Here is a 25,376-nt window from a genome sequence, read left to right on the forward strand (position 1 = left end):
TCAGTTTTTTTTTACAAAACTAGTAATGGAGCAAATATCCACATTTGGTCTGAACCATGAATTTCATATCAAGATAAACCATTTATCCTAATACATTTCCTTAAAATAAAAATTAGGACCATCTCATCATTCAAAAACTCTTTCAACCAAATTTTGAACAAACCAAACTCAAAATTCCAATTGAAGAACCAAACCAAATAACAAGGACTGCTTTATTTTAGGAGATACACCATTAAGGATTGTAAAAGCTCAAATTCCATACAAATTTATCTGTAAATATCAAAACAGATAAATTTGAAAATGGAATCAATGAACTTTTGCTTCAATATTTGAAAAATCTTATGCAAAGCAAAAATAAATTCAGACTGTGGTTGAGACTCTTGAGACAAATGGTGACAAATACTTGATTTTAAATAGGCCCAATCTAATTTTACCTACCTTCACAGCAAAAACAAAACAATAAATGCCAAAAAAATAAGAGATTAAACATCTCAAACATAGGAAATATGGTTTGATTTGCAGATAAAATAAGAACTAACTTTCTATTATCCCCCACCCACAGATCACTAAATAAGAACCCATTTATAATTAAATAAAAGCCAACTAAAACCAACATTTCTGAAAAGGCAATACTGAATGTCTTTTCTTCCTGCAATATTCAACATTTTAGAAATCCAAAATCTCTCTATGGATTGAAGGAAGGAGTATACATGCAAATACCAGAAGAGTCGATAAATTAGAGATCCAGACCCAAACTCAGATCCAGATAGTCTAAACATTCGGGAAGTATTGCATATATAAAAAAGAATATGGAAGGAGAGTGGTACTCCGAACCATGTTCTCAATATAAATTATTAATCTTCAAACTCATGCATGTGGTCCAAAAGGTAGTTAGCAGCAAGTTCCTCGTTCTTATTGCATGCAAAGAACACCTCTAGCACAAGCGCACTATCAAAACCCATAGCTTCAAGCTGAATAAAAAGAGAGAAAAAAAAGTATCATAAAACGTTCAAATTATAAATGAAAAACTAGATCCAATAGAAAGACTTTCACCCCCACCTTATTTTTAATGAAAATTATTGGGAAACACTTTATGTTTTTATTTATGTCTTTGGACCCGAATTCTAATGAGAAACGATCAATAAATTTCCCAATAAAATTCTGTTTTCAAATTCGATCTTATCTTGATCCAAATACATATCATCGAACAGGAAAGTGTTTCACAATGAAGCCAATGTCTAATAAGGAAACAGTTTGTATGCAATTAGTTGAATTGTCTAAACTTCAACCCTAATTCACATATATTTCCAAATATGATCTCATATGGCGCTAACAGTGGTTTTCATGAAAATTTCCTTTCCAAAAAAAATACAAAAAATAAAATTCAGAACATGCATTTTTACAACTGTTTGAGGTCTCCAATGAATAACAATAATAAGAAAATAGATACTTACACGTTCAATGGCTTCACGTTCCTCAGGAGTAACAGTTACGCCCTCAGGCTCAGCTCCAGCAAGCTGGTTCAGCATATTCCTGAGAAATTATTTCAATGTTAGTATTGGATGATAATATTATCAAGTAGCTGAACCGCATGAATTATTCTACTTCGTATACCCTTCTCCTCCTTCAATGGGTTCATTGATCAAACGAAGAAAATCACCCTGATGCTCCTCAATAAGTCTCATCAAATGTGGATTTTGCTTCCCTAGCTCTTGAAGCATTGGCTGTCAACCAAAAAAACAAATAGTATTTTGTCACAATCTCATTTGAAAATCACCGTAGTTAAAATTGATGGTAATTGTTTTCAGTTTGGTATAAGATTTTTTTTATCATGCTCAGATTATTTTTTGGATGCAATCCCAGATTATAACAATCTCATTTTTGTTACTTGATTTGATATACAAAATATTTTCTTAATCATGATCTAAATAATTGTGTAAAATTTTTGCTTTATTTAGGAAAGAGAATTTTATCTCAATTATGATCTAATTAATTTTTGAATCATTAAACTTTTCTCAAACATAACAAATATATATTTTTAACATAATGATCAACATGAAAAAAAGTTAGTAATAAAACAGACAAATGAATATCTTCTTATAGTCACATAATAAGAAACTTTTAACATGTCTTAATAAGAAGCAAACCTGCAATATTTGTGGATTCGCCTGCACCATTGCTCGTAAAGCTTGGAACTGAGACAGAAAAACAGATGCATATAAAAGCGAGAAGTCGCGAGAACTCTTGTATTCTTTATCATTCTTTTTTGGGAGATTGGAAGAAGACCGAACAGATACATACTTGTTGACTGTTACTTAGGAAATCCAGAGAGCCAGCACCAGCTGTATTGGATCCAATGTTCGGCAGACCCTGTTGAGAGAATTAACAAAGTGAACACTAGAAGACGGGTGGCATGGAATATAAATTATGTAATTAGATATTTACAGGAAGAAGAATCTTTTCATTTTTCAAATTGAAAGATTTAATAATGCATAAATGTGCATATATATGTACAGTTACGTGAAAAATATAGAAAGGAATAAAATGACATAATTATTGGTTTTCTAGTTGAGCTAATGAGGTTGCATTTCGGATGGTCATTTGAGGTTCATTCTTCATTGTTGAAGTGGATTTGATAAAACTAAAAATATGTGTTGAATTTTGAATAACTTTAAGTGACGAATGAGTAATAGTTATGTAAATAAGAGATGTATTATTCCTTGAGACTGTTAAGCCAGATGAAAATATAAGTTGACTTGATAAGGGCAGATTTGAAAATACTTTTTGCATTTGGGTTTGGATAAGAAACGTTAATAAACTTATAAATATATGCCTAATGAAATTAATATTTCAAAAGTTATTGCATTTAAATTCACATATGCATGAGATTCTTCACAAAATAAGTGTTTCCAAATAAATGTGTCCATGATTTCACATCTAAACCCAGACCCAAGAAATGTTTTCAAATGGGCCCATAAAAATCATTAAAGAATTATTACCAAGTTAAGTTGCAAATAACCTACCGAATTAAGCCATTTTTTTTAACATTTTCCCTGGTTTTTTATTTTGTAACTAGGGTGTACATGCCAAATTTCCGCGCATACAAACTAATTCCCAGAAGAGACTAGCATAACAACCCACCACGAGAACATCCCACTTTAATATGACGGGTAATAATTGTTTATATGTTGCAAATAACTAACACACCTTGAAACGGAAGCAATTACCTGAGGAAATAGGTCTAATGGATTTGCATTCGGCCCACTCGAGAAAACTGGTGCTGCTGCTTCTAGTGGAGGCTGAACAGAAGGATTTGCAGCAGCTCCAGTGGCTGGGTCTTGAGCCAGAGGTGGGATCTCAGCTTGCTCCGGAATACCCTGAAAATTGTCAAGCAATCAACAACGTAAGGATAGAAGAATACATCTTTTAGAATGACTTTAAGGAAAATGAATTATTATGTAAGTGATAACGGTACATCCATAGTCTACTCAGAAATGAAGACACTAATTGCTTGATTGATGAAGGTTTAAAAAACAAAAAACAATCTGATTCTTCTGAAAAAGGAAAACCTTGTTGGATGGAAAATTGGATTATTTAGATTAAATGACTAAAATATCCTTTGCATTTAATATTTGAAAAATTATAAATTATAAAATAAGCGTATTTTAGTTCATGATTTGAATGATGATGGGATAAGGGGTTATGTAGATTAAATCCAAATAACCCTCCAACAAACAAGCCCTAATATAAGAAAAAAGGAGATCTTCTAAAATGAGGGGACATACAGCATACAAATATTCAACAGCCCTTTCAGGGTTATTAAAAGCAGCACGAAGAGCTCGAAGAACAGTATCTCTGTCCCAAGTCCCACCACCCATGTCAAGAATTTGCTGGACTGTTCCCTCAAGGGCATTCGCAGCATGATTTGATGTTGCCTGACCATAAACGTCAGACTCTGACCTGAGTGAAGAAAATGAGTACTAGAATCATTGAAGGAACCATATGGAATGGTATAAATCATTTATACGAGAAGAAAACCCACCCCACAGCAGGAACAGAATTGGTAGGTATTATAGACAGTGGAGCAGAATCATTGGAAACAGGCCTGTGAAGCAAAAAAAAGTACCAAGAAGATATAGACCCCATTTGGAAACTAGTATTTTGTAAACAATCTCTTATATCACATTGGAAAATCACAAAAGTTAACATTGAAAATGATTTTCTTTTTCGTTTGGTATAAGATTTTTCTCATTAGTGTGAGTCTTTTCATGGCAGTTCCATCTATTTAGACGCTTTATTGTGAAAAAAACAAATTGTTCCGTTCTTCCATAAGTGCCTCCATATGCCAGTTTTGTTGCTTCATTTGGTATATAAAAAAATTTCTTTTCATCATGATCGAGATTATTTGTGATTTTGACAAACAAAACAAATATAGATTTTTCTAGATCACGATGAAAATGAAAAAAATTGATACCAAAACAGTATATGCACGGAAGATTGAACTCACGGAGTGACAGATACTGCAGGAGGTTGTGAAGCTGCAGGAGCAGGTGGTGCCTGCATGTCAAATAACACAAGATGCTTCAAATAAATAAAGTACTGTATACAAAAGTTCCATCTACTTGACCATACGAGTAAAGAGATGTAGATGTAGAGGAAGTTAAGTAACTATAACAACCACATTAATAGGGTGGAAGTATTCGGCTCTCACCGTAACTGTGGAATTGGTAGATGGTGCTGAACTTCCACTAGAGGAGCTCTTTGTCTGACAATAGTTGTGACAGAAAATAGTTAGAGCTTGTTTAATGAAAATGTAGATTATTGGGGATATTTGGGTTAAATGTCTAAAATATCCTTTGAACTTAACATTTAAACAGCTATGAAAAATAAAATAAGTGTAATTTGGTATTTTGATTGATGATGAGATAACCCTTCATCAAACAAGGTCTTAGTAAACTAGAACTAAGAGTTACTAAAGACAATTTATTTGAAAAAAAATATCATTGGTTAAGGGATAAACAAATTTTCTTCCTCCGAGACAAGACATTTACCTTTGACAACATGATAACAACAAAACTGTTTTCAGCAACCTTATTTTCTTCCAAAGTTGTCCCATCCTTAAGAACCTTCCCTTGATGAATAAGCATCTGCTGGGCTGCAGGATACACCCCTGCTCCTTGTGCAGATTCTATATATTGCTTGACATCGACAATCTACAGAAGCACTTGTCAGACTAAGATGTAAACAAAGATTTGACAATAACTTGCAGAAAGATTATAATGAAAAATAGATGGGGAATGAAAAGAAAGCCTTGTTGTATAACTAAATTAGCAATGAGATGAGATTTTTCTGTCATTTCCAGGAAGAAACAAAGTAGAAGTACTATTTAGAAACAGTCAAATGGTTTTGTGGGCTATTTTGATTTGACATAATATTCTCAAGCGTATAATCAACATCAATTTTCAAATGCTGCTTCCAAATTGTTGTTTTTCTTATTGTATTCAGATAAAACTATTTAACAAACTGTCAGATATCAGAAAACGTAAGATTTCATATCAAAATCAATGGCAAACATGAATAAGCTGCTTCTGATGCTTCCGATAGAATATGAACAGTTAAAGAGTCGAAATTCTAACTAAAACGTAAGTTTCAATTTCATGCATTCGCAATGAATGAAAACTAAACATATCTACATCAATCAGAAAACATAAAAGAAAAGAAAGTGAAGAAGATAAACGAACGAACCGTATCTTCAGGCTTCACTTCGATTTCGAAGTGGGTACCCTTCAAAGTCTTGACAAAAATCTTCATTTGTTCAACGTCTCTGTTAGATCCTCGATCAAGACTCGACTTTTGGGCAGAAAATCGACTTTTAATCCGCCGTCGATGGGTCTTAGTCTACACCCTAGAGAGAGCGGAAATACTGAGAAGAATGAATGAAGAGAAAACCGAAAGGCTCAAGCATTAGGCTTTAGCTGTGTTAATCACTGCCGAACTTCTAACACGCGTGTGAAACGACGCCGTATGTAGAGTAACAGCACATTTCTATCAAATTTTTAGGGTTGGCCAATTTTAGTGGAGGAATGGGAATTTTGTAACTATAAAAGGAAAATGGAATAATATTTTTAATATATATCTACTAAATTTTATTTTTAAATGTGATTTAATCAAAAGTTTGTGACAATTTAAACTTTTTATGCCATAATTTTGAATTAGAAAAAAATTATGTATTAAATAAAAAAAAATCAGTTTGGTATTTACCTATTAAATACTGGCGTATATATTATGTCGGCGTTTTCTTTTTTTTAGCACCAAATATACGCGCGAAGTTGAGTTTCTTTAGCAGTTTTTATTGTCGGGCATGGTTGTGGCTTGAGTCTTGGCGACACATTTGTAAAATACTTCTCTTTGCTTTACGACAAAAAATTGTTAAGTATGAGGATGAAATTAAGAGGGTAAGTGTTTCCAACCAAACAGGTCAAACCGAATTCATTATGGTTTCTTTTTTTACCAAACATATCTCAACAATTCGGTGTGTCGGTTTAGCGTCATTGAAACCGCTCAAATTATTCATAACTATCAAATGTATTGTCGGGTATGGTTGTGTCGAATCTATCAAATTTAAATCTATCAAATTTGGTATTTATCTATTAAATATTGGCGGGTATATATTATGTCGGTGTTTTTTTAGCGCCAAATTTATGCGCGAAGTTGAATTTCATTAGCAGTTTTTATTGCCGGGTATGGTTGTGGATTGAGTCTTGGCGACGCATTTGTAAAATACTTCTCTTTGCTTTACGACCGAAAATTGTTAAGTATGAGGATGAAATTAAAAGGGTAAGTGTTTCCAACCAAACAGGTCAAACTGAATTCATTAGGTTTCTTTTTTTACCAAACATATCTCAACAATTCGGTGTGTCGGTTTAGCGTCATTGAAACCGCTTAAATCATTCAAATTTATCAAATGTATTGTCGGGTATAGTTGTGTCGAAATTATCAAATTTAAATCTATCAAATTTGGTATTTATCTATTAAATATTTGCGAGTATATATTATGTCGGTGTTTTTTTTAGCGCCAAATTTACGCGCGAAGTTGAATTTCATTAGCAGTTTTTAATGTCGGGTATGGTTGTGGCTTGAGTCTTGGCGACACATTTGTAAAATACTTCTCTTTGCTTTACGACCGAAAATGGTTAAGTATGAGGATGAAATTAAAAGGGTAAGTGTTTCCGACTAAACAGGTCAAACCGAATTCATTATGGTTTCTTTTTTTACCAAACATATCTCAACAATTCGGTGTGTCGGTTTAGCGTCATTGAAACCGCTCAAATCATTCAAATCTATCAAATGTATTGTCGGGTATGGCTGTGTCGAATTTATCAAATTCAAATCTATCAAATTTTGTATTTATCTATTAAATATTGGCGGGTATATATTATGTCGGTATTTTTTTAAGCGCCAAATTTACGCGCGAAGTTAAATTTCATTAGCAGTTTTTATTGTCGGGTATGGTTGTGGCTTGAGTTTTGGCGACGCATTTGTAAAATACTTCTCTTTGCTTTACGACCGAAAATTGTTAAGTATGAGGATGAAATTAAAAGGGTAAGTGTTTCCGACCAAACAGGTCAAACCGAATTCATTATGGTTTCTTTTTTTACCAAACATATCTCAACAATTCACTGTGTCGGTTTAGCGTCATTGAAACCGCTCAAATCATTCAAATCTATCAAATGTATTGTCGGGTATGGTTGTGTCGAATTTATCAAATTCAAATATATCAAATTTGGTATTTATCTATTAAATATTGGCGGGTATATATTATGTCGGTGTTTTTTTAGCGCCAAATTTATGCGCGAAGTTGAATTTCATTAGCAGTTTTTATTGCCGGGTATGGTTGTGGATTGAGTCTTGGCGACGCATTTGTAAAATACTTCTCTTTGCTTTACGACCGAAAATTGTTAAGTATGAGGATGAAATTAAAAGGGTAAGTGTTTCCAACCAAACAGGTCAAACTGAATTCATTAGGTTTCTTTTTTTACCAAACATATCTCAACAATTCGGTGTGTCGGTTTAGCGTCATTGAAACCGCTTAAATCATTCAAATTTATCAAATGTATTGTCGGGTATAGTTGTGTCGAAATTATCAAATTTAAATCTATCAAATTTGGTATTTATCTATTAAATATTTGCGAGTATATATTATGTCGGTGTTTTTTTAGCGCCAAATTTACGCGCGAAGTTGAATTTCATTAGCAGTTTTTAATGTCGGGTATGGTTGTGGCTTGAGTCTTGGCGACACATTTGTAAAATACTTCTCTTTGCTTTACGACCGAAAATGGTTAAGTATGAGGATGAAATTAAAAGGGTAAGTGTTTCCGACTAAACAGGTCAAACCGAATTCATTATGGTTTCTTTTTTTACCAAACATATCTCAACAATTCGGTGTGTCGGTTTAGCGTCATTGAAACCGCTCAAATCATTCAAATCTATCAAATGTATTGTCGGGTATGGCTGTGTCGAATTTATCAAATTCAAATCTATCAAATTTTGTATTTATCTATTAAATATTGGCGGGTATATATTATGTCGGTATTTTTTTAAGCGCCAAATTTACGCGCGAAGTTAAATTTCATTAGCAGTTTTTATTGTCGGGTATGGTTGTGGCTTGAGTTTTGGCGACGCATTTGTAAAATACTTCTCTTTGCTTTACGACCGAAAATTGTTAAGTATGAGGATGAAATTAAAAGGGTAAGTGTTTCCGACCAAACAGGTCAAACCGAATTCATTATGGTTTCTTTTTTTACCAAACATATCTCAACAATTCACTGTGTCGGTTTAGCGTCATTGAAACCGCTCAAATCATTCAAATCTATCAAATGTATTGTCGGGTATGGTTGTGTCGAATTTATCAAATTCAAATATATCAAATTTGGTATTTATCTATTAAATATTGGCGGGTATATATTATGTCGGTATTTTTTTTAGCGCCAAATTTACGCGCGAAGTTGAATTTCATTAGCAGTTTTTATTGTCGGGTATGGTTGTGGCTTGAGTCTTGGCGACGCATTTGTAAAATACTTCTCTTTGCTTTACGACCGAAATTGTTAAGTATGAGGATGAAATTAAAAGGGTAAGTGTTTCCGACCAAACAGGTCAAACCGAATTCATTATGGTTTCTTTTTTTACCAAACATATCTCAACAATTCAGTGTGTCAGTTTAGCGTCATTGAAACCGCTCAAATCATTCAAATCTATCAAATGTATTGTCGGGTATGGTTGTGTCGAATTTATCAAATTCAAATCTATCAAATTTGGTATTTATCTATTAAATATTGGCGGGTATATATTATGTCGGTGTTTTTTTAGCGCCAAATTTACGCGCGAAGTTGATTTCATTAGCAGTTTTTATTGTCGGGTATGGTTGTGGCTTGAGTCTTGGCGACGCATTTGTAAAATACTTCCTTTACAACCGAAAATTGTTAAGTATGATGATGAAATTAAAAGGGTAAGTGTTTCCGACCAAGCAGGTCAAACCGAATTCATTATGGTTTCTTTTTTTACCAAACATATCTCAACAATTCGGTGTGTCGGTTTAGTGTCATTAAAACCGCTCAAATCATTCAAATCTATCAAATGTTTAGAAAATAATATTTAAATAAGACGGGAACAAAAATTTAACATTAAACTGATAATGATAAGTAACCTATTATAACTATTAGGTCCTAACACAAATTTAAAATGATAATAATGAGAGAATATCATAAACTCATAAAAACTTATTTTGATAGACTATCAAAGATATTAACTATAATTAGTACAAATTTAATTTTAAAATTATTGATTCATTTATAATGTAACGTTTAGTAAAATTTATTAATATAATTTATTTGTGTTTTAAATTTTATGCTAGTTGTTAGGATAGGGTACAACAATCACAGGGGATTGGATATTGTTGAACTTAAGACACATTCAATTCGATTTTAATCTTGTTAGAGATGAAAAACTGTTTCTATTCTTCACAAATCTTCGCAAACTCTTGAACGGATTCAAGTGCGGAAATGTTTGCTCGATTTGAAATGGCAGATACAACACGGAAAATGTGGAAAGGAAATAACACACGTAGTTTTATAGATGTTCGGAGATAAAACTCATACGTCACCCCTTCTTCTGTTTCCAAAAGGATTTTCACTAGAAGACTTTGATTCATATAGACACTACACAAACCCATTCAGACACATAGAACTTAACAACTGTCTGTTTCTGAACTTCTAGCTAACACTCTGTTGAACAAAAAACCTCTGTTCAACTTATAATACTGATAATACTCTCAGGTAGAACAATAGGTGAATTACAGAATAGACTTAAAGCAAGAGTAATCACAACACTTGGTAATTCATAATTGCAGAAGTTTGGGAAGCGAGTGATTCAAGTGATTCGTCGTTGTACTCTGATCGCCTTTTATAATGAAGTCGTAGCAACGGACGAATCTTCCTCTTGAATACGTGTTAGTTATCCGTTGGACGTACGCTAGGTGTACGAGATCGTACATGAGAATATATATGTTGGATCTGTGGCGTACCGGATTGTACTGTAGAATATTTGTTGGATCGTGGTGTACTAAAATGTACAAGACTGGTTGGAGAAATATTCGAGTACATGGCAGTTAAACGTATGAAGCTGACTAGGCAGACGTCTGATAGTTGTTCGATATGCTAATAAGTTGAGTAGACAAGCGAACGCTTCCTTAGACGACTACTAAAGCAAGGCATCTGCTCACACTTCTTCAGACCGGAGCGTTTGTTGAAGTGAGACGTTTGCTCGCGCACTTTTTCAGACTACACGTCTGATGAAGTTAGAGGTCTGTTCGTAAACTTTTTCAGACTGTACGTCTGTAGATGTTAGACGTCTGTTCGCGCACCTCTTCAGACTAACACGTTTGTAGAAGTTAGACGTCTACTCGCGCACTGCTTCAGACTGCGCGTCTGTAGAAATTAGACGCCTGCTCGTGCACTTTTTCAGACTGCACGTTTGTAGAAGTTAGACGTATGCTCGCGCTTCTTTAGACTACATGTCTGATTAAGTGAGACATCTACTCGCGCTTCTTCAGACTACAAGTCTAATGAAGGCACGCGTCTCTTGAGATGTACCTGCACATACAGGGACAGATCTAGGAATTACAGTTAGGGTGGGCTTGAAAATAAATTATAATGGGTTAAAAAAAAAATTGGATGGAGTTGAATAAAATAATAATAAAATTATAAATTTAACGAGGGGATGTATATGAATTTAACATTTTTTTTAGATTTATACAAAGAAAATTATGAATAAAAATAAAAAAAAAAATATTAATGAGTCATGTCCATCTCCTACTATAATTTTTTTTTTTTTTGTTAAAGCTCATTCTCAGTCCTAACCTAAATTCACACCAAGAGAGAGTTATTCTTATATATAAGAGAATATTAAAAAAATATATGTTATGAAATCGAAATAAATTTAATAAAGCAAAATTTTAATTAAGTTTTTATATAATTAAATGTAATAAAAATACTTTAAACTCAATTTTAACTGATAAAATAATAAAAGAAAACTGTCCAACCAAATAATTTATCATATTTATTACTGATTACATACCAACATTTAAATATAATTATAGCTTACATTTGTTATTAAATATAAATGAATAAAATAATAATTAATTATCATAAAAATAATTAATTTTTATTAAAAGACTTTCTTATATATATTTTTATTGAACATTATTATTTGGGATTAATTCCAAAAAAAATTAAAAAAATAAATAATATGTAACTAAAAATAATCATAAAATATAATTAAAAAAATGGGTCAAAATAACTATTATGCAAATAATAATAATATTATTATTTTTGAAAGATTGAAATATACTAATTTAATATAATTATTTAAATAAAATAATTATTTATTATAAAAATAAGATTGAAATATAAAGAAAATAAATAAATTGAAAGTTAAAAAACACCCATAAATTATAAAAATACTATAAATCATATCAAAACAAAATCTAAAACATAATTAAAATCTAAATAATCATTCAAATCAAACAAAATAAAATAAAATAAATATATTTAACCTCTTTTTCTTCTATCTCTCAAACAATACCTAAGAAACTCATTGAATACTTAACCGTCGTCACATTCTCTAAATTATATATATATATATATATAAAATTATGAATGAGCTAGGAGTGGGCTTAAGCCCACCTCAGCCCCAAGCCGGGTTCGTCCCTGTGCACATAGACAATTTACACAACTTAGTTTTGTTCATGAACACATCATTAAAACTATGTCGTATTAATTTAAACTTATTCACCTAAGTTTATTAAGACATTTTTCCTTAATTAATTATTTCTCTTTTAATTAATTTTCATTTTTCTTTATTTAACTTAATCTAACACTAATGATTCATGAATTATGTTATAGGGTCTTATTCATATTATTTGTATTTGTTCATATAAATAAAAATAGGCATGAGTTGTTATTGATATATATTTAATCTAATTTAACAAATTTATCAATAAATCAAACCGATTATATCGATCGAATCGATTTTCTAATCGTTCAAACCGACAAACGGACGTCAACGATATTGATGTGCATTTCGGTCCATAAAGGTCCATAAATTGTCTAAATCGAACCGCTTATCCCCATATGAAATTGTTATATATATTATTTTTATATGAATTCAATTTTATATATTATATACATGGTAGATAATAAATATGTAATTTATATGATTAATTTTTTCTTATTAATTCTATCTTATAATTAATTAATTAAATAATATCTAAAATTAAAGTAACTATGTATAACGTGGATATATTATTTTTAGTTTGTGTAATATGATTTTAAATTTAAAGAATATACATGTTATAATTATACTATTTAATTAAATTGTTATAAATCACATATTTCTACATTTAATTCAATACTAAATTAAAAAAACAAATATTAAAAGAAAAAATATTTTACAGAAAGGGAGCGAATACTCATTGGATGAAATCCGGTTACTTATTAATTCCTCTATTTCAACAAATAAAAATTATACATATATATATATAGGCTTGTTTCATAATTTGTAGAAGAAATATAAATTGAATTATATTTTTTATTTAATCTTTAGGAACATATATCATTCTTTGAATGCTTCTTTTGCGATGCAACAACATAGTATTTTTTTTTTAAATTATGGTTTAAGGACAATATGATAGATTATGATATTTTGTTTTAGTTGTCTTTAATTCTTGAATTTGAATTGTTATAAACCATTCAAATTTGTGTAAAGAGTTTTATATATGTGATTGTTTAATGTGTTGTTCTATATACATGTTTATGATTTATTTTCTAAACGTGAAAGTGGAAATTTTAGCGGTATTGATGTGTTGATAAATGTTGTATTTTTGTTTGAATATATTGAGATTTATAAATTTATTTGATTGATTGGTAAATAATGACTAGATTGAAATTAAGAATTGAGTTTCATTTTAATTTGGAATTGATACACGAATATATTTTTATTCTAGGTTACATTTATTTATTGATATGTTAAAAGCATTTTTTCAGTTCATGTTTTGAATCAATTAGTTATTTCACTGCTAACTGGAAGGGATGAATCAATTGGTTATTTTAATAGTTACAGTTTGGATTTCAAAATAGACTAAAATGTAATATGTAATTTGGTGAATAAGATTGCAAATTGGAAGATTTTTGAATATTTTTTTATGAACGTAATCAATGCTCTCAATGGCGAAGGCGGGGTGATAAGGCATTAAGTGACTACATACTGCTTAGGCGGTGCCTAAGTGATTGAAATATTTTCATTATATAAGTATATATAAATAAATTTAAATATAAATATAATTAAAATATTATATAATTATCATTTTATCAAAAATTTAAATTAATATTCATAATTCATTGACCTAGTACCATTTGACAAAAATAAGACTATAAACATAATTAATTTTCTAAATCATTCATATATAAAGAAACGAGGTGAATAAGAAACAATCAGAAGAAGAAACTAGATAATAAACGGAAAATTAAGAAGAGAAATGAATTGAAAAGTAAAGAGTTATTTTAAATAAACAGTGAATGAGTAGAAGGTATAAAGTCTTTTTTTTTTATTATATATATATATATATATATATATATATATTAGAAAGTTAATTAATTAAAAATAATAAATAATTATCTGATCGTCTCTCATGTATAGACAGAGCGGTATAGAACTGTCTACCGCCATTTAGAACATTAAACATAATACATGGACGAACCTAGGATTTAGGGTTTGGGGTGAACATAAAAAATTGGAGTGAATTTAAAAAAATAACGAAAAAATTCTGAATAAAACGAATGGATAAATGTAAGTTTTACTATTTTTTTAATAATTATATAAATAAACAAAAAAAATTATATTAAAAATTTTAAGAAATTAATAAGTATCGTTAATTTTGAACCGTTTCAGTGGGCCAAACCCTTAATAAATCCCTCCTTCAATGTGTTTTATGAACCTGGTTAGATTTTGTAGACTTATAAATCTTGGAAGCGTTTGTTACCTAGTACGAGTTATATAAGTATAAATTATAAGGAGTTTAATTTGTATATAATGTATAAATTATATAGATTATTAATGTTTGGTTGAAAAATAAAAAGGTATAAATTATATAGGTTTTATAATTTTGTGTTTAGTTGTTGGTACAATAAAGAATAAAAAGAGTAAAAACACTATTTTATTTTTGTATTTATATAAATTATTTTAATATTTATCTTATCTTAAATTAGTTTTTATTATTATTTATATTTAAATTAATAAAAAAAAGTAATTATCGTATAAATATCTGTAATTAAATAATAATGCTATAATATATATATATATATATATATATATATATATATATTTATGGTTTTTTATATTATTTATCAATAATTAAAATTGTTAAATATAAAATAACAAAATCACAAAAATAAATACTGAACTAGTATCATTTGTTGAAACCTATACTAAGAAGAGCTAGAAGACTGGAGCCAACAGAAAATAAGCCACTGTTCTTATTCTTTTAACTTGTTAAAACATTTTTTAAATAAATCAATCTTTTTATTTTGACTTTAAATAATATTGGCAAAAAATAAAAAAAAAATCTAAAGAATCGATTTGTCTTTTAGAATTTTTAGAATTGAGTTGAGATGGTTTTCACCAAGAGAGTAACTCCTTTCACTCCCACCATTGTAAGATGAAAAAATAAGAAGATAAGTTGTCCTAAAAACTTAGGTTACAAATAAGAAGAATGACCAAATGTTTGAGAAATGAAAAAAAAAAAAACTTAAATGAAAGATTAAAAATAAAAGAAAGAGACTTTATTGAGAACATGGTTAAAAAGGGAAAGAATAAATTAAAAATATTTATATCTCATTGTACTTTTACAACATTATACCCGATTTGAGATATAAGTTATATACCCTTAGGCCCTCTTCAACCGGACACCAAACGCAAACACATTCCCATTTTCTTCTCCAATCGGTCACCAAACGCATACCCAAAATGAGAATTTACACTCTCTAAACAAAAAAACCCATATATGCGTTGTTACTATTCATTTCTCAATTTTTTTTTATAAATTTTCAAATAAGTCCTTAAAATATATACAATTTTTTAATTTAAATATTAAACTTGTTTATATGAATTATTTGAAACATTTCACATGCTCTATAATTAAATATTAAATTTTATTATACTTAAATTTTATTTATTTTATTTTTTATTTTATTATATATTTTTATGTTATATTGTATAACTTAAATTTTAGTATAATATATTTATTTATTTAAATATATTATTAAATTATATGTTAGGTATGAATTATTGATATATAATTAATTTTATTTTAATTTTATTAAAAATAAAAAAGATTATGGTTAAATATGTAAAGTTGATAAATATATAAATAATATTAAAAAGGTTAAAAAGTTAGTATAAAAAATGAATATTCTAAGAATATTCTTTTGAGTTTAAAAATGGGTTTTGGGTTGAAGATAAATTACTGTTTGAAGTGACATTTACTGTATTTTGGTTTAGAAATGAGTTTGTGAGTTGAAAATGATCTTAACTATAACTACAGTGTTTATACAAAATTATTTTTAGATATTAGTATCATATATGTACAATGTTGTATATCTAACCAAATAGAGGCCTTAATAAATTGTCTATATATTATTTATTTAAACAATACACTTTTAATTTAAATTTAATGATAAATTTCTATCTAAACTACAACTTTTTAATTTTAAAGCAACAGTTAAAAAAAAATAATACTCATTGTAAAATTGATGGATTAATAAATGAAAATATACCATTTTAATACTGGCCAATTTTTTTTATTAATACTTTATATTCGATTTTTTTATAAATTATTTCTTTATTGAATCACGGTCATTTTAATATCAAATCATTAATTTTATAGGCTAAAATACTAAAATATTCTTATTTTATTTTTATAAAATTTAAACAAAAAAATATATTATAATAATTTAACAAATTAAAAACTTAAATAATCTATTTTTTCATATAACAAATTTTTTTAAAAAAACCCTCAAATAACCAATATGAACCAGTTCTAACTGATTTTTCTAGTGGACAATGATAATATTCCAGAATTATATTAGATGTATTAATCAATAAATTATATTCAATTGAAGATACAAAAAATTACAAACCGAGACAAAGTAAGAAAAGAATATTCAAATGATAAGAACTAAAAAATGATTATGCATATGTAAGTGTATAATTAATGGAATATTCAATAAGAAGACCAATTGAGACCTCATATCTTAAGTGAAATTGTTCTAACATTGAGAATTTCTCTTAAAAAAAACAAGAAAATTAAATGAAATTTGGAACCTATCATTATTTTATATGATTTTGTAACACTCTTGTTTGATTGATCATTTCTGTTTATGTAGAGCCGGATATTGTATATTAATAATGTATGAACTGATAAATTAGATCAATAACACATATATATATGTTTTTTAAAAATAGATTGAAGGGTTTATATTGGGATCTAGCCACAACTGAAATTACAGAAAAAAAAGAGTCTATTTTTCAGATGAACTCTCGTTAAATAATGAGATTCCTGCACAAAATAATTTGTTTACCTCCCACATAAACTTTAGGTCTTGTTTGGAATGGATAATACCTTGTTTGAAATTGAGTTATTTAGTTATAAGAGGTGAATTATTTGAGTAAAAATAATAAAGTATTAATATATAATAATAATAAATATATAAAGAGAAATGATTTGCGCAACTAGTTATATGAAAAGTAATGCCACGAATGTGCAGGAGAAAGAATAAAATTAATTTTTTATTTTTCCTACCTCTTCATGTTCATTTTTTCTTTTCTCTCTACTTTTTATGTTTGAAAAATTTTTGTCCTCCTAATGTTTGAAAGATTTTTGTTCTAAACTTGACCATATTTTTTTAATTTATTATATATTTTAGTATAATTTTTTATTTTTTATATATAATTTTTTATATATATTATGAATGATATATCAAATCTATTATAACAACTAAACATATTGATGCAAAAATAAATAATAAAAAATAAATAATAAGATAATGGGTTACTTGAAATTATTAGAAATAAAATCCAATTGTAGAGCACAAACCTTTTTAGGCTATGTTTGGTGTATTTAACTAAAATTAAAATTAAATTATAATTGAATTTTTATTCTTTTAAAAGGTAGAATGAAACTTAAAAAAAAGAAGAGAAATATAGTCTGACAATTCGTTCTAAAACCCTTGAAGGAAACTTTGTTATTTAAATTTTAAAATTTTAGAGGGAATTTCACGTTTAAAATTTGAAATTTAGAGAGAGAATTCTAAAATTTATTTTTATTTCACTTAATACATACATTGTTACCGTTACATTGATCTAATTCTTTTGCAGAATTTTCAAGAGAATTAATTATTAAACTGACTATCAAAATTTATGAGTCCTTAATTTAGATTATTCTATCATTAAGAAAGAAATAAGTTAATAAATTGTTATGAATAAATTAAGTTGGTTGGTAAGAGAATATAGGTATTTGATTAATGAGTTTTGATTCCTCGATATTATTTGATAACACGAGATACAATTTTTATCTCATAATTATAATTATAATTATAATTATATATTATATATATATAGTTTTATAATTAAATTACTCATATTTTATAATTAAAATAATAATAATTTTAATTTATTTATTAAAAAAATTTATTTCAATTATTTTAAATAAAATATATTTAATAATACTAACTTTAATAAAATATATATTTTAATAATAATTACAATAATTAATAATAATATAGTCATTTTTTATAATTAATTTTAAATATTATATATTAATAATAAAATTATAATAAATTAATTAAAATAAAAAATATACAAAACTTTAAAATAAAAAAATAATAATAATTATATATATATATAATAATTTTTAAATAAAAAATGTTTTAATAAAATTTGTTATATAAAAAATATATTGTATGATATATTTAATATAGTTGTGTTTAATTATTAGTATATAATATTTTAAATTTTGTATCTCATGCATAAATTTTTATTTTTAATTCTAATATATATATATAATCTTGTAGTGTAAATAGTTTGAACCATCCAATTTTGTTTTTGTTTAAAGTTTTTTTTAGATGTAATTAGTATGTAGTGATATTATATTATTTTATTAAATTATGATATATTTAAAAAAATTATTATGTAACTAATAATAATATTTTATATTTTTAATTAAATAAAATATAATAAAATATGAGATTAAGACAATACTACACTCCTATAATGATATTCATTCTCATTTTCTATATTTATTCATCCAATTTTCTTATTTTGAATTATGCACCCTTAAATCATAATATATATTTTCTTTTTGTAAAAATTTAAATTGAAAAGAATAAACTATGGAATCAATTCACTATGCCTTATTTGCCTTTTCAATCTTTCTAGTTTACAAAACCCTAGGGGACTGAAGAGTGTGTGGATACTCAAGGGTTGAAGAGTATCATCCCTTTCTCTCTCTTATCTTCTCCATCAACATCATCAAAGATAATCAAAGATCCAACTTTTCCAAGTTAAACAAACATGAGCAAGAGAATTCGAGTCATTTGCACTGATCCCTACGCCACAGATTCATCTTCAGACGAAGAAGATTGCAACAACAAAAACCCTAAATTACCCAAACGCATAGTTCATCTCCTCAATCTCCATCCCCCAACAACTCAACAACCAAAGACTGAGAATCAGAATCAGAATCAGACCCAGACCCAGTTCAAGAGATTTAGAGGCGTCCGTCGTCGTCCATGGGGTAAATGGGCTGCTGAGATTCGTGATCCGTTCAAAAAGGTAAGGGTTTGGTTGGGTACTTTTGCTACTGGTGAAGAAGCTCACAGTGCATATATTGCTAAGACTCTTGAGTTTGCAGCTAGACGTAAGGCAGCTGAATCTACTGCTCATAATGTTGTGGTTTCTCCATTTTCGGTTCTCGAAAATGAAATTGGATGTGTGATTGATTAGAAATAGTATGAAGTGTGTTTTCATTTCTGCAATTTGGTTAATCTTTTGAAGATTTTGTGTTTGTGTATGTATATATGAGTGTTTTAGTTATAGATGTAGGGAAATGAAAAAAGAACCAATATATGTTGGATCTTTCTGCAACAAGTTAGTTTCATTTCATCTTTTTGTTTCATTTTCATTGATGAAGATGATGATGAAGAAGATGGAGAATAAGAAACACTTTGTCCTCCTTAAGTTTTTTAAACTTGAGTGATGTAGGTTTGTTTGTTTGTCTGATCTTGGTTTAGTTAAATAACTAGAGATGTTTATTTTCAAATAATTCCTTTCATTTCTCATAGATCTTGTTTGATCTCAAGATTATTTGAAAACCAATTGGTCTACTCAACCAATTAACTATAATTAAAACAACAATTGACCTGAGAAACTTCCTAAAATTAAGCAAAATGCTTGAAAAAACATTTATAATAAATCATAAGTTTTATTATTATTGCATACATTTTAACTTATCTTATGTAAATGTTTTTTTTAAGAATAATGCCAAATAACACAAATTTAAGAAAATTTCTTATTTTGATTCAAACTCCATTTTTTTTTCTTCTTATGGTCAATGTACTGTTTAATTGTTACAAATGAATCCAGTCTCGTGAGCCGCTCGGTCAAAGTTCAACTTAAGTTTGACTTTGATCAAGTTCGAGTCGACTTGTTTAATATCCAAGTCGAACTCATATAATACTTGTTCGATGACTTGTCGAACTTTTTTGAGCATGATAATATAATATATATTTTTATTTATTTTAATATTAAAACCTAAAACAAATATTTTTTCTTCACAAATAGTCGAGTCGAGCTTGTGTAAAATAGTCAAATTAAACTCGAACTCCAATTTATAAACTCGTTCGAACTCGAGTTTGAACTTTCAAACCGAATTAATAAATACTTAATTGAGTCGAGCTTAAGATGGCTTGTCTCGTTTGCAGCCCTTGAACCAAATGAGAAAACTTTATTTATTAGCACATCTTGATCTTAATCTAACATGAACCAAACAGGGTCTATCAAAATATAAACAAGCCACTAATTAAGATTGTCAAGAATATATTATATATTATATACTCTAACCAACATGTCTATTCTTAAAGCATATCAAATACCAATAAGAAAATTCAACATTTAAAACTTCAAAAAGATTAACATTATCTGTATCATTAGAACTAAAAGTTATCTTTCGAACTCTATACATACATGACTGCAAGGTGTTCTACAAAATGCTCTCGATTTATTCGAGAAAAATGAAAAGAAATCTACCAAGTTTAAACAAGTCTCTATATAAACAGTTCCCAACTTTTCCTGGGCATACAATAGTTAACTGTTTTACAAAATATATGACAAGAACATCGAACATCTTAGTTCAAAATTCGACTAAAGCTTTAACCCCAAAAGAAAAGAAAGAAGCTTTAAAGTGAAAACAAGACACATACCAAGGACATTAGCGACGGTCAATACCATACTTCTCATATAAACCAGCCCTGCTGCTGCTCGAACCATACATGTCACCATAAGAGCTTCCATTGAAATTTCCATAACCACCAGCACCTGTAAGGAGGAGCATTTTACAAACAAATTCGATTTCCGAAACCAAAATGATAAGTAATTTCTTTCTAATAAATGGGAAATTTGTCGAACCAAGTCGAAGCTTATTTTCAGCGTTTAGTTGCTCTGCTCGAAGCCTTTCTATTTCACGAGACATGGAGATGATGTTTTTCTCCATTGCTTGCTTTTGGTTCATTTGCTCCTCATTTGCCTTCTTTTCATATTCATGTGCTCTCCTGTTTCAGTTCAATAACCAACTTTTAGACATGGCTTATTTGAAATTAAATCCACTATCTACTCATCAATTACAATATTCAAATCATCACCCTTTTATAATTATTTTTAAACATTATTTCTTCAATATATATTCATACCCTAATGTCTTTTTGTTCAAATAACCCGATTTTCTATAAACCACATCAAACAAGGGTATTTGGAAATAACCACTTGGTTATTCAAATAAGATCAAATAACCCAAAATCAAATAACCCTTTATCCTATCATATATCAAATCCATGTACATTTTTGTATAACATTTTAAAATATTAAATAAAAAAGATATTTAGTCGATCCAATTTCTATCCAATTAATAATATACTAATTAGATTATTTAAATTATCAAAAAAAAAAAAAACCAAAATACCCACTTTTTAATTTATCAAATATTTATAACCTAATGTTTTTTTTTTTAAATATAAATAAACTCATTTTCAATAACTTACATCAAACAAGGTTATTTTGAAATAACAACTTAGTTATTCAAAATAACCCAAGATCTAATAAGTCCTAGAGATATTTTAAGAAAAAACCTACATCAAACAAGCTGAATTTATTTATTTTTGCCAAGGACAAAGAATTGTTCAGACCTGGCTTCCATCAGCTCTTTCTGCAGCTCATCGTAATGAGAATTAAGAGCAGACACTTGTTTACTCTCGGATTTTAAATGATTCAAGTCCTTAGTAAGTGTATCAATTTGATTAGTCAGTTCTCGTCGAATTCCATTTAAATTCTGGGCTTCTGCCCTAAGCTGCATAACATCACTACGAAGAGGTTCAACAGCACGAAGTTGAGCTTCAAGCTTTATTCTTCTCTCTATCAACTCCCTAGCCTGAGCCTCACCATCTGCTCTGATTTTTGGAATCACGTGACTCAATGCATGGATCTCATCCTTATCAGCTGCTAGTTCCCTCTGAATAATAACATTTGCGTCAATTAAATGTCTATTCTCAGCTACAATCCTTTGAAGTTCTCTTTGTCGGATTTCAAGTTCTTCTTCTAATGAAGAGGGATGATGAACAGGAATAGGTCCTGGTCCATGATGCAAACCATGTCGAGAATCTCTATGGACGCCCCCTCTGTAAACATGAGGCTGACGTGTCATACGGTTTCTACCTGTCATGTTCAAGATGATACTGAAAGAGCCTTATAAACCCCTCCTTACCTACAAATAATGGAACCATTTTCTTTTATATATTTCTATTCCCAACAGGAATAAAACAAGAACTAAATGATTCTCCTCTCATCCTGAGAAGAATAATCTGTACAGTTCATCAATTTCCGTTTCATGAATCATTATCAGACATTCTCTTCTAAGAGTTAGGCATAAAAGGCTTAGGAGAACTCATTCACCATAATAACTTCATAGATGCATTTAAGGTTACCAAACAAGCCCTATACTGAAATGGGTTCTTTTCCAGCTTCAACTAAATCCATGTCTGCAACATCAATGTGGAACTCAAAACCCTGACATAAACCTAAATGCCAACAAGACAATCCTGTTTCTAGATATGCATCTCCCAGTTTGGCAAAAACTATAAAAATGGCAAGGGTTTATCTGTGACTTCTGTCCTTTGTTATTTTAAAATCAAGAGGATTTTTCTAAGGCTATGTATGGATGACGAAATTGGAATTAGAATTTCATTTTTATGTTTATAAGAATTGGCATTGAATTGCAATTCCTATGTTTGAACAAATCTTTGATTTGATTTTCTTCTTCTATTTTACAAGCCTGTAAGCATCGAACAACATATAAGCTTACCCATTTTCACTTAATTACCAGAACTAAGAATCACCTTAGCTTGAATAGTTAAGGAGTAGACTATAACAAACACAGGCAGGGCATTATATGAGGAAAAAGTTTCTATTGTCTTTCATCTTTCAACACAATTCTAATAATTCAAATTATGAATCCAACTCAAAAGGAACAATTGCAGACCTATTCTACTTCATGCAAATTGGAATTTACTTGACAGGTCTACATGGTGACTAGTTTAATGTTATCCTTGGAAAAATGCTATGGACCCCTTGTATATCTTGACTTGAATCTAGCTCCTTCTCTCGTAACCTATTTCATACTGGTTATGACCGGTTTATTTAGAATGTGTTTCTCTTTTTGCAGCATAGTAAAGAGACTCTAAGCAAAAGCTACTTAACCATTTCTATATATCACACATTTTCCTGCTTTGAAAGAAAACGTTGAGTGCATGTATCAAGTTTGAAATGCCACTTCTACAGTTTTTTCCTTATAACTAGGGTATCCAATATTCATGGAGGTTTTTCGCACATCTCAACTAATCTTTGAAGGGAGGCTAGCACACAACCCATCACCATAACCTCTCAGTTCAATCTGATGCTTTCAATCAGAATAGAACTTGAGACTTTAAGGGTAGTAAGCCCTTAGTCCACACCTATTGCCACTTCTATACATAGAAGTTGCGAAAGACAATTCACGGAAACCCCACCAACCCTGTTCCCTTTCCCCCACTATCTCGACCGAAAATAAGGAAACAAAGGGGATTGATGTTATCCAGTTTGATAAACACTAATCTATTCACAAAATTGGGAAAGTCAATCAAATAGATTATATCAAAGATCAAAACAATTTTAAGTTCCTAATACATCAAGATGACCATCAGCACCCATAACTGAACTTAATAGTACTAAAGACAAACCATTTCTCCATTCTTTTTGTTTCATAACATTCAAGTACCAAACTCCTGAAATCATGTAAAATAGGAATCTACTGTAGAAATTTAAACCATATCAAACTCCAAGGATTGAATTCTATCCTGAGAAGTATTATAAAGAAATCATATAATATTCAATGTCAAGATTAAATAACATTTATAAGCTCCTCATTCAAAAGTTTCTGTAATTTCCACACTATCGGAACTCGTCATCTTGAAATTCAACATCAAGAATGATACTGCGCTGTAATTCACTCATGAAAATTTGCTAAAGAACTTGATTATTGTTTCTTGCCTAAAATCGTCAACGGACGGCAACTCTCAATCATTATAGAATCAAACAAATATATGAACATACAATCATGAATGCAATCAAGATTGATAGAGGAGAATGAGAGAGAATACCTTAAAGATTGCGAGACCGGAAAGATTTAGCGATCGCCGGCGGCAAAGGGAAACGTCTCTTTCGTTGATGTTGAATCATCCAAAAACAACAACGGATTCTTACGTGGGCTGAAAAATTTTCAGTCCAGGACATATTTTGGGCTGAAAAACTCGAGTTTATTTGGGCTGAATAACATATGTCTAGTCCAGAAACGTAATTTTGTTTATTTGGGCCTCTAACATATCTTCAGGAATTAAAATTTGTTTTTAATATATTTCTTTATATGCTCAATAAGATTTATTTATTTTGTTCATTTTGTAGGTCAGAATGAATGCAGATTTTTAATGTATTAAGGGTGTTCAATATTCTATGATAAACCGAATTCAAATTTTATTTTCGGTTTTCGAATCAAATTTTAAACAAATTCAAATATAAGTACAATTTTTGAGTTGGGTTTCAACTCAAAACAAACCGAAAATCGAATTTATTTTTTAATATTTATTTTAATTATATATTTAATTATATATATTATATAATTTATTATATAAAATTAAATAATTATATATTAAATTAAATTTAGGTCGGTCTGCTACATAATCACTCATTCACAGTTGAATTGGCAACAAAATTTGTTTTGAATTGACAATAAAATAAAATAAAAAATTGAAATCTTTCGATTTGAAAATCAAATTAAAATTCAAATTCGGTTCGCTTTCGAATTGGTTAATAAAAATAAATCCGTAGAACTCGAATGGAGGAATTTGAATAACCCGAAAACTGAACCGATGAATACCCAAAATTAGGAATCATTTATATTACTTGAGCTA

The 25,376-nt window shown here is 29.0% G+C and overlaps 3 protein-coding genes across 3 annotated transcripts; 1 reads left to right on the forward strand and 2 right to left on the reverse strand.

Annotated features, from left to right (window-relative positions):
* Positions 1 to 563: 563 nt before the first annotated feature.
* LOC124918227 (ubiquitin receptor RAD23c-like) lies at positions 564 to 5,941 on the reverse strand. Its single transcript, XM_047458430.1, has 12 exons — positions 5,746 to 5,941; positions 5,052 to 5,213; positions 4,712 to 4,765; positions 4,508 to 4,557; positions 4,043 to 4,105; positions 3,786 to 3,960; positions 3,228 to 3,377; positions 2,302 to 2,370; positions 2,148 to 2,195; positions 1,615 to 1,724; positions 1,455 to 1,533; positions 564 to 971 (listed from the first exon to the last, which is right to left on the reverse strand). The coding sequence occupies exons 1-12, from the start codon at positions 5,809 to 5,811 to the stop codon at positions 855 to 857; spliced, it is 1,143 nt and encodes a 380-aa protein (XP_047314386.1). The 5' UTR covers positions 5,812 to 5,941; the 3' UTR covers positions 564 to 854.
* A 13,120-nt stretch (positions 5,942 to 19,061) lies between these two features.
* LOC124918240 (ethylene-responsive transcription factor ERF118-like) lies at positions 19,062 to 19,927 on the forward strand. Its single transcript, XM_047458445.1, has one exon. It carries the CDS (start codon positions 19,180 to 19,182, stop codon positions 19,609 to 19,611), a length of 432 nt encoding a protein of 143 aa, XP_047314401.1. The 5' UTR covers positions 19,062 to 19,179; the 3' UTR covers positions 19,612 to 19,927.
* An 885-nt stretch (positions 19,928 to 20,812) lies between these two features.
* LOC124918231 (protein FLX-like 3) lies at positions 20,813 to 24,660 on the reverse strand. The gene is made up of 4 exons (XM_047458433.1): positions 24,570 to 24,660; positions 22,065 to 22,639; positions 21,292 to 21,434; positions 20,813 to 21,201 (listed from the first exon to the last, which is right to left on the reverse strand). Exons 2-4 carry the CDS (start codon positions 22,595 to 22,597, stop codon positions 21,095 to 21,097), a joined length of 783 nt encoding a protein of 260 aa, XP_047314389.1. The 5' UTR covers positions 22,598 to 22,639; positions 24,570 to 24,660; the 3' UTR covers positions 20,813 to 21,094.
* Between the last annotated feature and the right edge of the window lie 716 nt (positions 24,661 to 25,376).

Source organism: Impatiens glandulifera, unplaced genomic scaffold (assembly GCF_907164915.1).
Source record: "Impatiens glandulifera unplaced genomic scaffold, dImpGla2.1, whole genome shotgun sequence".
NCBI lineage: Eukaryota > Viridiplantae > Streptophyta > Magnoliopsida > Ericales > Balsaminaceae > Impatiens > Impatiens glandulifera.

Coding starts and splice junctions, on each gene's coding strand:
- LOC124918227 (XM_047458430.1), bottom strand. CDS start 5,811: ATGAAGATTTTTGTCAAGACTTTGAAGGGTACCCACTTCGAAATCGAA. Junction 4,558..4,711: donor CTACCAATTCCACAGTTACG/GTGAGAGCCGAA, acceptor TTTGACATGCAG/GCACCACCTGCTCCTGCAGC. Junction 3,378..3,785: donor CTGTTGAATATTTGTATGCT/GTATGTCCCCTC, acceptor GACAATTTTCAG/GGTATTCCGGAGCAAGCTGA.
- LOC124918240 (XM_047458445.1), top strand. CDS start 19,180: ATGAGCAAGAGAATTCGAGTCATTTGCACTGATCCCTACGCCACAGAT.
- LOC124918231 (XM_047458433.1), bottom strand. CDS start 22,597: ATGACAGGTAGAAACCGTATGACACGTCAGCCTCATGTTTACAGAGGG. Junction 21,435..22,064: donor AAAGAGCTGATGGAAGCCAG/GTCTGAACAATT, acceptor GAACTGAAACAG/GAGAGCACATGAATATGAAA. Junction 21,202..21,291: donor TGAAAATAAGCTTCGACTTG/GTTCGACAAATT, acceptor TCCTCCTTACAG/GTGCTGGTGGTTATGGAAAT.